General features: G+C 52.0%; 4 protein-coding genes and 1 non-coding gene across 5 annotated transcripts; 2 read left to right on the top strand and 3 right to left on the bottom strand.

Moving 5' to 3' along the window:
* The first annotated feature begins 2,298 nt into the window (after positions 1-2,298).
* On the top strand, positions 2,299-3,856 carry QC763_300925 (uncharacterized protein). Its single transcript, XM_062910555.1, has 2 exons — positions 2,299-3,018; positions 3,088-3,856. Exons 1-2 carry the CDS (start codon positions 2,605-2,607, stop codon positions 3,733-3,735), a joined length of 1,062 nt encoding a protein of 353 aa, XP_062766483.1. The 5' UTR covers positions 2,299-2,604; the 3' UTR covers positions 3,736-3,856.
* Positions 3,857-6,697: 2,841 nt separating this feature from the next.
* QC763_300923 (uncharacterized protein) lies at positions 6,698-7,795 on the top strand (the record flags this gene model as incomplete). Its single annotated transcript, XM_062910554.1, has 1 exon — positions 6,698-7,795. One exon carries the CDS (start codon positions 6,698-6,700, stop codon positions 7,793-7,795), a length of 1,098 nt encoding a protein of 365 aa, XP_062766482.1.
* Positions 7,796-9,419: 1,624 nt separating this feature from the next.
* Positions 9,420-9,516, bottom strand: QC763_0047720. Its single transcript has one exon. It is a non-coding gene; the product is annotated as a tRNA-Ile (tRNA).
* Positions 9,517-9,518: 2 nt separating this feature from the next.
* QC763_300920 (uncharacterized protein) lies at positions 9,519-12,242 on the bottom strand. Its single transcript, XM_062910553.1, has 5 exons — positions 11,516-12,242; positions 11,352-11,421; positions 10,687-11,251; positions 9,980-10,617; positions 9,519-9,922 (listed from the first exon to the last, which is right to left on the bottom strand). The coding sequence occupies exons 1-5, from the start codon at positions 11,643-11,645 to the stop codon at positions 9,712-9,714; spliced, it is 1,614 nt and encodes a 537-aa protein (XP_062766481.1). The 5' UTR covers positions 11,646-12,242; the 3' UTR covers positions 9,519-9,711.
* Positions 12,243-12,907: 665 nt separating this feature from the next.
* QC763_300910 (uncharacterized protein) lies at positions 12,908-14,965 on the bottom strand (the record flags this gene model as incomplete). Its single annotated transcript, XM_062910552.1, has 1 exon — positions 12,908-14,965. One exon carries the CDS (start codon positions 14,963-14,965, stop codon positions 12,908-12,910), a length of 2,058 nt encoding a protein of 685 aa, XP_062766480.1.
* Positions 14,966-15,322: the final 357 nt, after the last annotated feature.

Below are 15,322 nucleotides of genomic sequence, written 5' to 3'. Positions count from 1 at the left end.
TCTTCTCACCCGCCACAGACACAGCAACCCGACGTACGTTCAGTGGCCTGGAAGCGGTTGCTGGAGGGGGTACTTCTACGACATCGCTGTCCTCAGACTCATCGCTCTTCTCTTGTGTCTCGCTGCCTTCTTCTTCAGTGTCCTCATCTTCCTGCCAGTCCGGCAAGAGCTCATTTACGCAGCCTCGCTGGCAAATCACAAGAACCTATCATCGAGCAACAGTGAGTGTTCACCCAAGTATATATAGTAAAGAAGCCGACAGAGCGAAAGGCGCTCACGGTAGATCTGTACCAATGCGTCGCTTCGAGTCCATCATTGCCCATGTAGCCGGTGTAATCCGTTTCCTCCCGCGTGGCCTTGGAAAAGGGTTTCTGTAGAGCCTTATCTGGATCAAAAGGCAGATCCTCGCGCCATACCTCACCGTCGAGATCCAAAACTGACAATATTCTACGTTCTGACCGTTCAATATCCCTAAACTCGTGCCACTCCGGGGGTGGCCGTGGTGCACGGTAACCGTACCGACTTTTGGAGCCCACCTCGGCATCGTAGTCAAAGCTGCAGTCTCCATGCTCTTCCTTCTCTAATAGAGCGAAAAAGAGAAGCTATCGGCCCTTCAGTGCTTCGAGCTGAACAGAGGCTACCGTATAGTCGTGGTCCAGCTCGTAGAGCAGATAAGACCAGCGGGGGGCAGACTTGAGCCAAACTTCAAGGACCTGATGAAGGGCCACCTCGTGGCGCTCCAAATTGGGTGCAGATGGTAGAGAGAGACCCCCTATTGGTGATAGGGCGGGTGCAGAGATTGAACGTGAGGACCCAGCGCGTACCCTTCTCAGCGGGCCTGATCTCGTGTCTGATATCGGAGTACCACGTGGCCTACGAAACGGAATCCGTTGAAGAGGCGTAACCCATTTTACGCCCTGCATGTCGTAGAATCACATCTCCACCTTGATGGTAAGAAGGAAGGGACAGGACCAAACTTCCAAACATGCCACGTTCCTTCTCCGAGCTCGAATTGTTTTGCGTCCAGTTGGATGGTGTGGCGGACATCTTTGTCGACAAGGGTGGTGCTTCCCTTCCCTTAGAGGGCGGTTCGACCGCAGGATAAAAGCTTCTTGAAGTCTTCCCTCTTGAGCGGTTGCTGGATAACGCCCTCGATTTTTGGCTTTGTTGAGTGCCTTTAGATCGGGCTTGTATGGCGTGCATCTCGAGGCCATGACCAAAGGGGAACAGAGCCGAGGGATAGCGAGAGATGTTGTCGGAGAGAAAGTGAGACGCGTTGAAAAAAAAACAAGAGGAGAAAAAAGAAAGAAAAGAAAGAAAAAGGAAAGAAAAAAGAAAGAAAAAAGAAAGAAAAAAGAAAGAAAAAAGAAAGAAAAAAGAAAGAAAAAAGAAAGAAAAAAGAAAAAGAAAGAAAAAAGAAAGAAAAAAGAAGAGAAATAGGAGAACCGGGACGCGCCCAATCCCAACGTTTTAGCCGGGAACTTTACAGTGCAAACGGATTCAGGGATTTCTATATCGGAAAGCTCTGAAGTTGTATGGGGGTTAGGGGTCCATGGAAAAGCCAGGCGATTGGAGGAACAACCGCCTACCTAGGGAGGGCCTCACAAAGCATCTGTTAAGTTTTATTTTATTTTTATTTTTAACTTTTGGCAGTGTTTGGCAAGACACGTCCTCGGTGATATTGCTTCGAAGTTCAAAGGTCTCAAAAAATCGCAGGGTCTGTTTGGTTCCACAACGTAGAAATCAAGGTGGATCATGGCAGAATGCTTTTTCAACACCACCTTGGCATTCAGGGGCACCCACCCCAGTCCAGAACCTCGACCAAAAGTACAAACCTGTTGTTACGCAAGTATGATCTTCAGCAGGCTCCCGAGTTGCAAGAGATGCATAGCTTGGCATAGCAGACTTTGATTTGCCGTTGTGGTTGCCTGCAGTGGATATTTGTTCAAGTGCTTATGTTGTGGAGAAAGAATGTTTAACTTGTCAGCTTACTCTGGGATCTGACTCGGCTCCAGATCTATGCATGTCGCTCGTGAGTCGTGGCAAATACTCTAGAAGTATAAGCTCTTTAGGTACATTTATCCCCACCATATGCACCACTCGGCTAGGCTTCTCTGCAGCGGCATTGTCAACGACATGCTTGCAATTTAGAATTCCTTGCCGGCTCCCGATAAACAGGTGCAAACACATGGTTAGGTGAGGCAGATTGGCGGGGATTGGTGTTGTGACACCGGATCAATTCAATCTAAAGTCCCGTAGACTCAAGGCAGATGGTAAGGTAGACAACCCAGATTCTCCACGGAGGGCCTCACTTCGTCTGAGACCTTGATGATGATGACAATAGCACTACTGTCTCGACGAGTACCTAGCATATCCACCTTTGGCTCTTGTACAATTTTGACCGAGGCCGAATCAAGACTGTAAGAAGATGAGGTCAATGCCGATGAAAGTATATAAGGGCAATCCTGTCCTCCTCAACTAGAGTTTCCTTCATCACCATCAGTCTCATCATCCATCGCCCACCACCTTCATCTTGCCCCTCAACTTCTTCTGCAAGCTCACCTACCAAATTTCTCACCACAATCCATTCCCACCACCACCAAAATGTCCAAAGTTATTGGCGTCATCTCCGGCCTGCTCGGCATCCTCCAATTTTCCATGGACAACTTCCCCAAAAAGCAGTCCAACTCGTGCGTTGTGCGTGTCTCGACCGGTCTCGCATCCTCAGGTGGTCTTGAAAACCCCGAGGGTGGTGTGTACAAGGTTCACGTCTTCAACCAGAACCAGGAGCGCATTGGGTGGAGCAACGGAAAGTTCATCTCCAACGGTGGCTTTGTCGACATCAAGGTCGACCAGGGCTCAAACCGCCAGCAAGCTGCCTTTGCCACCATTGAGGCCACGGCCGATGGTATCTGCATCCCTTATATGTCTGCCACCTGGGTTGACGAGCAAAAGTATGGCTGGGTGGGCGACATCGGTTCGTACTGCGGGCAAAAGTGGTATTACAGCAACTACTGGGTACGTCCTCCTGTCTTTCTCCATCTCTCAGCGGCTAATCATTTTCTGACAATGCTTTCGACTGAACAGGTTGCTAATACCCAACCTCGCTGCACTTGGGTTGACCGGGACCACTCTCATGGCGTCAAAGCCGGCATGATCATGGTCCATTGGCCCAGCTTCCACACCAACGATAACTGGGTATCGGGCGACCCCAACCCCCGCTCCAAGTGCGGCTACCCCGGTTTCCGTGCCTACAAGAACTGGGGCGATGCTGAGGTCACCGAGTGGTGGAAGCGTGACGACACCAATACCACCACCCCCGCTGAGATTACCAATGACGATGGAGTCTTCGACCCTAACAACTTTGACGGCAGCAAGTGGGTTGAGACCGACTACACCTCGGGCGACTCCAGCTCCGTTGTCATTGCCGGTCGCCAGATCATCAAGAAGCGCACCGTCCGCAAGCTCGACCCTCGTCTCGTCATCTCCAACTCGCCCTTCCACAAGGCCTCGGAGCTTTGCGAGAGTGAGACGTCTTTCGGCCCCGACTTTGTGTCTCTTGTTGAGGGCATGTACTGCAACATGGAGACTTCTGAGCTGCTGCCTCTTTGCACCGAGGGGCTTCAGAGAGGATGCTTCCATCTCGAGCAGAAGACCCATGTCAAGCGGGATGGTGTTGTCAGCGAGGGACAGAAGGAATATGAGCACATCCTTGACTGGACGACTTCCAACTGAGAGAATTGTGAAGGCAAGGTATTTTGGTGGTCGTTATTGGGGTGACAAGAATCGATTCGGAAGGGGGAAGAAGTCGTACAATGCAGTGTTTTGTTTGATGGGTTGAAAATATAGCTGCGGACTTAAGAATGCAAATAGAAGAGTTTGAGTTGTAAGGGATGGTTCATGTTATTTTTGATGGTTCGTGCGCACTGTCCCTTGTTGATCTTGCTGCTGTGAGCTTTCCAATCCCTGCTGCGACCAGACCTCGACCACGACTCGAGCGAACTGGGCTTCCATCTTTCAAAAACAACACACTCGCAACCATGTCTGGAATTCAAGAAAGGTGATCTTCTTGCCAATCTCAGAAAGACCTCGGAATACGCAGTAAAGGCCGGTAAAGTTGAGTAGTCGCCTCTCTCACCCGAGTTCGGTACCGGGCAACTAGTAAAAACTCGCAGTGCAAAGATCTGGACCCGACCGTGTCCTGTGTGCTAGACCGACTGCGTGCCGACTATGACGCCGCGTTTGAGCTTCTGTATGATGGACTGTTCGCCAAACTCAATGGTAACATGGCCATGGAAGCGAATCACCACCCGCTACGATTTGTAAAGAAATACTTCTTGGACAGTCATGGAAAGCGCCAGATCCTACCAAGACCAAGGGAGCGCTTGTATTCCGACTATGGTACACTGACATCAAAAGCGAGCTCACCTAGGCTATCAGGACAATTCCAGGGCTTATACTGCATCCGACCAAACATGTCACCTTTTTGGGCGGTGAGGGCACCATCGATGACGGCAGCATCATTCCCCGGATGGAAAACAAGAAGCCCGTCAGTCCACTCGTGCTCGACTGATGGGACCTCGAGAAAAGCTTTCCTGAAAGCATAGTGTTGAAGTATCCAGGGCTGATAACGAAGGAATTTGATAAGCGGGTTGTTGTCCTTGGTCGCGACAATGATCGTGACCAGATCGACTTTGAGATTAAGCTACTCAAAGAGGCGGCTCAAAGGGAGAAGGAACTTGAGGCGGCCAAGAGGCGACAGGAACAAGCTGAGCAGGAGGCAGCCAAACAAGCGGCGTGGAACCGCCGGACAGCAGGGTATCACCGGCTGTTGTCTGCTTTTCGCCAATATGAACAGGAGGCTTCCCGGGCCATGCTGGGTTTGTCCAACCTGCCAGGAAAATATGTTGTGAAAGCTACAAGCAAGGAGTTAGCTGACTACGACGCAGCCGCCGAAAGCGGAGAAGAGATGATGATCAACATTTTTCCAACGCCAGCTACTTCCACGGTGGTGGCAGGCGTCTTGACGATGATGGCTCAGAAATCGGTCTGTCAACTTCAAGAAATTGGGGCACCGATCTTTCCAGCAGCAGCAAGGTCAAAATCGAGGACGAGGCCAAAGAAAACAAGCCCGCCAGTCTTTCGCCAATGGTGGGACAGAAGAGAGAGGTGGGAAACATCTCTGATCCCTGGGGCGTTCAAGCTGCCAGGGCTAAGAGGCAGCAGATGATGGTCAACACGTCGTCCACCATTGAAACTACGCCCTTGGTCAAAATGAAACCAAACTCTCCCAAGGGGCACGCGTTCTTTCCGCGACACATACCCCCGAAGCCTCGGCACCCCAACCGCGTTTAATTCCAATTTGTCTGCAGCGACATGGGCGGGTATCCAAACGTGGTTTACAAGAACAGCCATATTTATTACTTCGACTTTGACAGGGGCGCGGGTTGGCTGAAAGCAACGGGCGTGTTCCATCTACCCAGATTGGTACGGCAAGGAGCGCAGACAATTTCCATCCGGAAGATCTCCAACGTACCGACTAAAAAGGAATCTTTGGAGTGGTATGAGTTTGATGGAAGGCGCCGGGGGCCAGGATGGTGATTTTGGCTAGAGATGATGCGTTGTTCTCTTGTTTGTTCAGGAGACATGGTGGCTGGGCTGTGATTAAGTACCTCAAAGTCCATGACCAAATTCTTAGATCAAGCTTTGGACCAGGGGCAGGCGCAAGTTTATACTGCTTACTCTATCTAGCTAATGTAATACCTACCTGTGTTCAGTTCTTGTGTAAGATGCACAGCTGCTTTGCTTATTCGTGTAAATGGCTTAGCTGGTGCACAGTTTTTGGGGACTCAAAAATGACAGCCGGCTATTTGTGGTAACCACTGCGTGCCAAGCCTTTGGTATCTTGAAGCCTGCCTGAGGTAGCTTCGCTTCTCTAGTGTCATCTATAAACCCGGCCCATTCCCCTCTTGATGTTCAAAGCGTCCTCATTTTCCTCAACACAACACATACTTCTTACTTTCACCCTTGAAAACTCCCCTTCACAGTATCGTGTAGTTGGCAAAGAATCACGGCAAACAAGATGGGATGGAACAAACTGCCAGTTGAAATCGCGGCAATTATCTTTTTCCAACTAGAACCCGCAGACCTGATCTCGATCATGTCGTCCTGCCGCGCCATCTTGATTCTTTACCAGGCATCTGAGGCACAGATCAAACACCGCATCAAAGCCCAGCTGGGCGACACTTACTTGGATCTGGTCCTCTATGAATCCGCACCTATCTGTCTTTCCATGAAGAGAGGGTATGTGACCAGCATAGCTAAGCTGTTCTGTGCGTCAGCATCTATGCTAACAGAACTCGATAGTTCCTGGTCCAAGTTCAAGACTGAGAATGGCGAAATTACCTACCCGGAGTGGATGCTCAGGGTCCGCCAGATTCAGCGCCAGTTCATCTCGATATGTTTCAACCAGGACCTTGCCCGCCCGCTTTTGACCCTGCCTCGGTATGACCGGCCTACTCTGGGCACCCTGCATCGTTTTCTGAAGCGAATGAAAACGATTGACCGGCATGTTTTCTATTACATGAATTGGCTGAGAGCAGAGATACATTTCGTAGGTGTTCGGCGGAAAAATTACGCTACGGACCCCTCCGCCGCTGAGCGAGTCCGGTTGAGAAGGGGTTTCATCCGATATGAAATGATGTGCCAGCTCACTGCTCGATCCCGGTGGAACGTCATGCTGGGAATCTTGGATGGGGCCGAGGAAGAATCGGCCAGCGACAGAGAACGGGCGGTCAGACAGCTTTCCATGAGCGAATCTGGCTTCTTGGAAGCGGTCCCTTACGTTGTTGCCGCAGAGGTGACTTCGATTGCCTGTTTTGTCTTTTCCCGCCATCGAGAGATGCTCATGGACTTTTACGAGGAGTTGTTCAAGTTGCGGAAGGCATACACACCAACTGGAGAGGAAGTAGATGAGGAGATGGAGCCCGATGGCCAACCGCACTCAAACCGTGAGTTCACGTATGAGGAGTGGGAGAAGGAGAATTTGCTATGCTTGTCGTCAGCCGTGGGCTTGGGACTCGGCTATCTCGAAAAAGTGCAGCGTCTGTCAGACATGGCTCGACCATCGTGGTTCCGATTGATTCTCGGCCACTTTCAACCGGCCGAGTACTCTCATGTTCTTAGACTGATGAAAACGTGGGATGAGGTTGTTGGACCGATCCAAGAACAAGGCGGCACGTTTGAGGCGGAAACGCCGGTGCGGATGCCGCCACAGCCACAACCTGGCTCGTCAGTTCGAACATCTTACGATGCTTCGAGTTACCCGGGATTTCACCATATCTTTTCCGGCCAAGCGAGGTCGTCGTATTATGTCACCAATCTCATGGAACACGGCTGGCCGTTTTGGGATTTGGATAGGACAGTTGCTTTGGAGCCCAGCCTGGAGCTAGAACCAGCGTACTCGGAGAGCAATTGGAGGGTGTTGCACACCGGCAGAAACGACAATCCCCTTCGGAATCATCCATGTTGGCTGCCCGAGCATGGATGGCGGCCAATAATTACGAAAATGATTTTGCCCAATTTTGATGCCTCGGCTCCATTCGATCAACTGGATTTTGACATGATCAAGATCGGGTCGGGTCATGGTCGTCGATGGGGAAAGGATGATGAGAGAAAACTTTCTCTGGAAGAAAGGGCTGGCAGGGCTGAAAACAGGCTCCAGTTCTTCAGGGACCTGATGACCAATCTGGACGAGTATTGGGCACTTGGGCCTGCCGGTAGCGCTTCAGATTGAGCTTTCGAGGGTGAACAAATTCTTCTAGATCCTAATCTCTATGGATAGATTCCGGGTCTTTTGATAAGGTGCCTAATTCTATGTCTTCAAAGGGTGTATGCCGGTAGGTGGCGATTAACATTACATGATGTTTACAGAGCTGAGAACAAGCCGTGGCCTGGTATACAGACTGCATTGACTCTCCTTCCTCCCTCACCCTCACAATGCGACTACCTGCCGGTGGCATCAGTTCCATCACTCCTGCCTATGCTGCTTCAAACGCTCCCATTATTGCAGTTTGACTGTCCAGCTTGCTGATATCCTCATCCTTGACGGCGTCGGATTGCTGAAGTGCATCAAGCTAACGGCGGGGTGTTCCTCGGTGTGATGTTCAGAAGAGTCTGACAAGTGGCGTTGCATGAGGAGGAATCAACGTTTAATGACGTAAACACGGCGTATGGCAAGTTATTTCGCTGTTCCGCCTTTGTCGCTTTCCGAAGATGACTGAGTTGAGCCGGATTCCTTCTCTTCTTGTGTGTTATCCGTTGGAGGTGGAGGTGGAGGTGGAGGCGGAGGCGGAGCTGATGAGCCGGAAGGGTAGTAGGGGATGATGTGGCAGATGTAGGGTGTATCGTCCTCGGGCATGATGTCTTGACTTGGGAGAACACCGCTCTGGGTGCTGGTTGTATAATCATGAGCCAGAAGATACCAGGACATAGAAGATCAACAGGGCCGGCATCCTGACGCCCTTTGTAGTCGTTGGACAGCATTGCATTACATCATGACAGTGAAAGTTAATGGCTACCTCAAGACTTCTTGCCTGCTCTGGATCAATCCGACCCTCACAACACCTTCTTCATAGAACGGAGTAGTTCCACACTATGCTAGGCTGCTGTTGAGCCTCAAGATCGCATCTGGTGTGAGCGCCCCTTGCCTAGGAGGATCCATAATTATTAGAGGGCTCCCGGCCTTCCTGATAACTTGCACCCCCACCAGCATATTCCCAATCGGGACTATAACCTATGCTCAAACTGCTGGATAGAGGCGGGCCTATGATCCTCCTGCCTGGGTGAAACATAGACTAGGGAAGAAAGATGACCCCAACATTCTGCAGGGATCTTTGCATCAGCCCTACCAGGCGTTGACAATATGGGCAGGCCGATAGAATGCTGACATGGCGGGAAATCTATGTATGTATGGCGGAACGGTTCTCATGACGCCGGTCAGCAGGCATCGCGCCTCTCGGAAGGCTAAAATCCACGTGCTTCCGTCAGCTCTTGGGGTCGGGTGGCGTGGCTTGCCATTCACCGCCTCTTGGCTGATTATCAGCGAGTACTGGGCCCGTCAGCGCACGCTAGATGCACAGCGCCCTTGAGTCGACAGCTTTTTCTATTGCCGCTGTGGTGGGAATTAAGCGCCCGATGGCTAGTGAAAGGCCCGATATCCGGGTTGAAGCTTGAACTCACGCTCCGAAGAAGGGTTTACAAGGTTGAAAGAATCTCAGGGAAGGCTCTGGCTCGGCCTGAGCTAGTTTTCTTTTCGCCGTGACTGACGACTGTGGCAGTGCCACAACTCCGCCTTTTGTGTTCACCACTGAGAGCTTGCAAAATGGTCAATTTGGATGTTCTTGCACCATTGATGGAGGCCCCGATTGGCTCAGCTGGTTAGAGCGTCATACTAATATACCTTTCGAGGTATATCAAGTCATGCGAAGGTCAACAGTTCAATCCTATTATTGGGCAAACAAACACACACCACACGATTGGTGTCAACTTTTGCAAATTTAAAATGGGATGAAACCTCTACTTTTGCTGATAATTCTGTGGAAATGACAATAACTGATCATCATCACCTCGGGAACATTTTGTTGCTAGCCCCTGAACAATGTCAACATCCCCTGGTCTCCCAGGCAACAACAACCCCTGAGGTACATTTTCTCAAGCGAAGAACCCACAATCTCCCAGTGTCAAGGCTATGCGGGCAAATTTCCTCTCCTTCAGCGCATTCCTCATGGACAAGAAGTTGGAAAGAATGGCATGAAAGATTTCCATCTGATAACAGCCATAGCTAAAGGCGCATCGCACCACTTCGGCTACAAAATATGCCTTCATCTTGATGTCGGTTGATGCTTCAAAGCCGATCAAGTTCCTGAGTCATGCCTCGTTAGTAAGCCGCATACCAAGAGAATGGACAAAGAAGACCTACACCCAGACATAGATGTACGGCAACCCAACCCAAGCCTTTAGGCCAATGAATCGGACATTTTCGTAGATAACCTGCAGGTCTTCCTTGTTCGCGCCGTCATCGAAGGCATCCAGTCCCTCCAACAGAGTCCGTCTCATGATCCTGGCCGTCAAGGCACATGTCTCGAGAAACAAGCCAGAGATATCGGAGGCCTCCCATGGTTGATCGATGATACGGTCCAAGTTGACTGTTCCGAGGTGCTGCCAACCGGCCTCGTCTTCCCACCCCCGCTCGGATGGTATTTTGAAAAAACGCCTCAAGGAATCCAAAGCCGACTGCAACACCTCAGGCAGATCCCCGTGAATGTGTGGCTGGACATACTTATTGGCCAGATCGAATTCGTCGGCGTCACACATTAGGAAGGGGGATGATCTGAACTGCTGGCCCTCGAACGGCCCCACTGTAGCGGCTCGGAGGCTGGTGACTGGGTTCAGAATGTTAAAGGCCAAGGGGGCATCCAGGGAAACGCCTTGCAGCATGTCGCCCATTACTACCAAGTGTTGCATTACCACCGGCATTTTGGCTAAGCCCCCTCTGGACTTGATAAACATCTCCACCGCAGCAGAATGTGTGATGGCCCTGGGGCTCAGACGCACCATCTTGTATTCGTTGCCGTTAGTAATCTTCACTTCCTAATCCGGGCCTTCGTATCAGCGAGGGGATTTTACCTCAAACATGGAGAGCACCACCACCGGGTAGACAACCTCGTGGAGCTCTCTCTGCTCCGCCCCATCGATGAACTTCTGGAGCTCGGACACAGCCCTGTACTCGTAGTAGGGATAGTTCATCTCGTCCCTACCCTTGTATGCGTCCAAGACACCTGCCGTAAGCAGCCAGCCAATGTAGATACAGGCCGACTTTGACATGTCAGGCCTAAAATACGACGGCTGCTTGAACCCCACCAGATCAAACGCCTGGTTGAGGTACGAGGAGTAGTTGTTACATCGGGAGAGGTAATCTTGGAACGTGCGGGCCGACACTCCCGTGGAGTGGGTGGACAGCGGGGGTGCGCCGCACATGTCTCTGATGTTGGAGGGAGGAGCAGCATGACGGGCCCGGCTAGAGACGAGTGCAGGAGCGGCGACAGCGGCAGCGGCAGCGGCAGCAGCAGCGGCGGCGGCGCGCTTGCGGCTAGTGTTGGCTCTCGGTGCCTTGGCTAACACCATGGCGGTGGAGTCCTCAGAATCTTCAGAGACATCGGTCGTGCTTGGGGTGGGGATGGCAGGAGCAAGCCTGTTGGGGTGTTATAACACCAGGACGAGGTCAGATCTGGGGTTCCCAAATAGGAAAATGCTCATGAAACGGGTCCACGTGGGTTCCAAGTAAGACGTACCTGCGCAGATTTAAGCTCAAAACAGTAGCGGATGCTGCCGAGGGACCCGAAGGATTGGTTACACCTGTGTCTAGTGAAGCCATATAGGGCTGATGATTAGCAACCCAACGGCAGGCTCACATGCAGCACTTGTACATCAAGGCGCGACACAAGGTCCGACTTACCACGCTGATGCGCGTTGGCGGCCCTGGCAATTTTCTGTTGGCCGCGGACCGAGACCATGGCCTGGGAACGGACGAGCTGCTTCTGTTTCTTGTCCAGTTTGGGACCGCCATAGTTTACAAAGACCGACATGATGATGTTTGATTCGGAGTGAGGAATCGATGGTCGACAATACTCGTCGGCTGGATCACACAAACAGGAAAGAAGAACTTGTAGCGAGGATGGTTAAAGGAGAGAGAGGTCGAGAGGGACCTTAGTCAGGAATATATGGGATCGAAGAACACTGTTGCTGGCATTAGCGCAAGAGGTTCCTGTACCCCCGTGGTGTCTCGAGAGCGGCGTGCTAAGCGGAGGTGGCGGAGCAGGTCTAAACGAGTCTATGACTGCTCGATATTCCACTTCAGGATCCATTTCTCTCGGCCGATAACTGAGGATCGTGGTCGTCGGGCACCTCAAGACGGTTCGAAAGGTGCATACCGCACCCAGCATTGCGGGTAGAAGCCGCGTTCCGTTGCATTAGAAGTGGGGAGACTGGGCAAAACGATCGTGGAGCTGAAAATACCAAAATCAATGCCAAGGGAAGCCAAGCTTGAGTGCTTGAGAATCCAGTGTTTCAATTGGTGTTGAGCAATTTCCACTTTGAGCATAGCTTGAACTGAGGGCAGACAAGGGTTGCGATTGGGTTGTCTCTGATTGTCGACTGCATCGGTCACACAGGGAAGGAAGAACTGTTTAGCAGGGGTGCAAAGATACGGAGGAAAAAGGCCTGGTTGTATTCTTAAAGGTCGGAAGACGTGTTGGCATCTTTGATGGCCCATTGACTGCATGTAAGTGTAGAAGGTGAGTATGACTATCTTTAGTCGTATGGCAGCCATACTATGGCTGCCTTTAAGACTTGAGAGGGTGGTTCAGCTGACTGAGAATTAGGTGTACTTCTTAGTGCTAGCTTTCATCATTGTGGCATTACCTTCTGTACAAAAAAATGGGACTGTCCATTCCAAAACTCGTTCCGTGAAGATCATGCTGATGGTACAAAACATTAAAATTATGGCAGCTCATGTTCCATGCCTCAAGCCGACAAAATCCCCCAACAACCATCAGAATCCAAAACAGACGTCAAACTTGGCCAGAATCAGCCAAATTTTCCATGCTGTCTACCGGCACCAGCAACCAAACTAGTCATATCAAGGCACTTAGGTCTCAGTATGATTTTTTGCTCCCGGTAAACAATTAAACGTTGCTAATTTACAGAAAACAAAGGTTCCATCCAGACAAAACAATACTCCATGCTCCAAATCTGCTTCCACATTTACAGCCAGGGCATCTAAATATCTACAGAATTCCAACCCAAAACCTCCACGCGCTCTTCCCAAACCTCACGAAGAATGGCGAGCTTAGGTCAACCTGACAAAGGTGATATCATCAATATACACGTCATTCGTCGCAGCTACGTTCCCACCGACATTGAGTACAAGCTGCACCCATGAAGCCTTCGCAGTGAAGGTGATTTCCCTTGTCCCCCAAGCATTCGCTGGCGCCCCGTTCAACTGCGCTTCGGTAAAGGATGTTTGCAGAATGTCGGGGTACACATAAAGGTACAAACTGGTAGCAGCACTGGGGTTCGTGTGCTGGAAAGACAAGCTGAATCGATACTGCTGGCCGGGGACGACGGGCAGGTTGTACGTCAAGCTGTTTCCTCCTCCGTTGACGTTGAGATACCGCATGAGGAGTCCCCGCGAGCCCGACTTGGGACGGGCGTTGCTGATGGTAGTGGACACCAGATGGGTCGATGGCCCGAGGACCCAGTCTCCGAGAGTGCCATCCTCAAAACCGCCATCGCCCTTGAGCAGATCCACACCGGTAGAGGGAGTCGGGGAAGGGACCTGACCGACCGTGTAGGTGTTTGTGGCGCAGGCGGAATCAGACTGGCATATGACGGAAGCAGTGGGCGCGTGGAGGCAGGCGTAAACGCTGTCGGCGACGGAGCGAGCAAGCGCAGAGGATGGGACTACGGGGAGCGCAGTGGTGGGAAAGCAAGCTGTAGCCGCAGGGTTGGTGGGCATGCCGTAGCGGGTAAGAGCACTCTTGCAAGCGCTCATCGAAGATCCCACGCTGCGCGAGTTGAGAGTCGTAGATGCTAGCTGTCGGCAAGCGGCCGGCAGACCACCAGATGCATAGCAGTACGCGGGGTTTCCGTTATAAGTGGGCGTAGGGGGGCAGTCGGTAATGGTGGTCAACTCAGGCCCCTGGGTGGTGGTGGTGGAAGACTCGGTTGAGGAAGGCAGCTCGGTGGTGCTGACAGGAATATCTGAAGTCGTGGTCTCTGGCTCGGTCGGGGCAGTCGTTGTTTCAGGCTCCGGGGTGATGGTCGGCGTATCCGTCTCAGTCTCAATGGGAGTGGTGACTTCTGCAGAGGTGGTCACCGAGGTCGATGCTGCCTTGGTGTACAAGTTCATTCTGTCCGGGCCACCACACCACTGGCCGGGAGCGCCCACACAGAGCATGGCGCAGTCCTTCTCGGGTGCAACCTGTCCGATCAACTCGTTTCCACAGTAGCATTCGCGTGAATACTCGAGGCCAAAGTAGGAAAACTCGCTGCATCTGTCGGCACACTTCTCAACCGTCATGTCATCGGTGCGCCAGTCAACAGCCTTGAGGGAGCGGTCGTCCACCTTGTCGGTCCAGCATGAGGCATAGTGGAAGTCACCAACGGACTCAAGGTTGCTCCCAGCTCCGACCGGGTTTGGCTTCTCGTATATGTTGAGCCGGTTGGGGCCTCCACACTGCTGGGAATGGTTGCCCATGCAGGTCATGGAACACTCGCCCTCCGACACCTTGGTGCTGGCGGCATCCAAACTTGTCCCGCAGAAGCACTCTGTCCCGTACTCGACACCGAAGAACGCGTATCCGCCGGCGGTGCATGTAGCAGCACACTTCTCCAGAGTCATGTCGTGCTGAGCGACCGTGATGCCGCCCAGCACGCGCTGGGGAACGTTGTCTGTGTAGCAACCTTTGTACTCGAAGCCCGAGATGACCACAGGGGGCTCCTCCGTATCCAAGTCGTCGCAGGCTCGGTCGAATTCGTAGACGTTGAGCCTCATGCCTGCACCGCATGTCTCGTCTGGGTTTCCGGAACAGGGCATGTTGCATTCGGAGGCCGGTGCGGCATCGGTGGGCTTGTTGCTGCCGCAGTAGCATTCCGAAGACCACTGTGTGCCGAAATAGTCGTAACCACGGCAGTTGGCTGCGCACTTCTCTGCCGTCATGTCGTGGGTGCTGATAACCTTGCTGGGCAGCACACGGCTTCCAGTGTCGACGAAGCAGCCGAGCGCCGTGTATTTGGGGGCATCATCTACCTGTCGGGAGTAGAGCCCGTTCGGGAGAGCAGAACTGGTCGAGAGAAAGAGAGCACCCAGCGACAAGAGCCGCATCTTTGAGCGAGAGGAATCCATCTTGAAGACACGATCTTGTCAACAAAGACAGGGAAGAATGACAGTCAGAACAAGAGAGCGACACTCCCAGGTGAGGAAACCGACCAAATAAGAGCGCAGAAGAGACGGACAACCACCACATCATCAGATTCTGGGGAATCCATTGTCTTGTGAACTCAGCTCAGGTCTGGAACTGGACACCAAACTCCAAATTGATCGTGTCCCAACCGAAGGGGCCGTGATGTCAATAGTGTCGCCCATTTTGGATCATCACGGTCAATAGAGCAGACGACTGAGTGGCGTAGTGTGCATTTTGAGAGCTGAGTCCCCTGCTGAGGTGTCTAGCGCATTTCAATAGTGCTAATCCTTCTGTGGAGC

The sequence above is a fragment of the Podospora pseudopauciseta genome, chromosome 3, assembly GCF_035222475.1.
Source record: "Podospora pseudopauciseta strain CBS 411.78 chromosome 3, whole genome shotgun sequence".
NCBI classification, from domain to species: domain Eukaryota; kingdom Fungi; phylum Ascomycota; class Sordariomycetes; order Sordariales; family Podosporaceae; genus Podospora; species Podospora pseudopauciseta.
Note: the sequence above shows the minus strand (reverse complement) of the source record. Positions and strands in the feature narration are given on the sequence as shown.

What these genes read in the sequence shown, in the direction of transcription:
- QC763_300920 (XM_062910553.1), bottom strand. Translation starts at nt 11,645, where the DNA reads ATGTCGGTCTTTGTAAACTATGGCGGTCCCAAACTGGACAAGAAACAG. An exon ending in TTGAGCTTAAATCTGCGCAG is followed by an intron (nt 11,252 to 11,351) that starts GTACGTCTTACT and finishes ACACCCCAACAG; the next exon opens with GCTTGCTCCTGCCATCCCCA. An exon ending in CCGTACATCTATGTCTGGGT is followed by an intron (nt 9,923 to 9,979) that starts GTAGGTCTTCTT and finishes GGCATGACTCAG; the next exon opens with GAACTTGATCGGCTTTGAAG.
- QC763_300925 (XM_062910555.1), top strand. Translation starts at nt 2,605, where the DNA reads ATGTCCAAAGTTATTGGCGTCATCTCCGGCCTGCTCGGCATCCTCCAA. An exon ending in GGTATTACAGCAACTACTGG is followed by an intron (nt 3,019 to 3,087) that starts GTACGTCCTCCT and finishes TCGACTGAACAG; the next exon opens with GTTGCTAATACCCAACCTCG.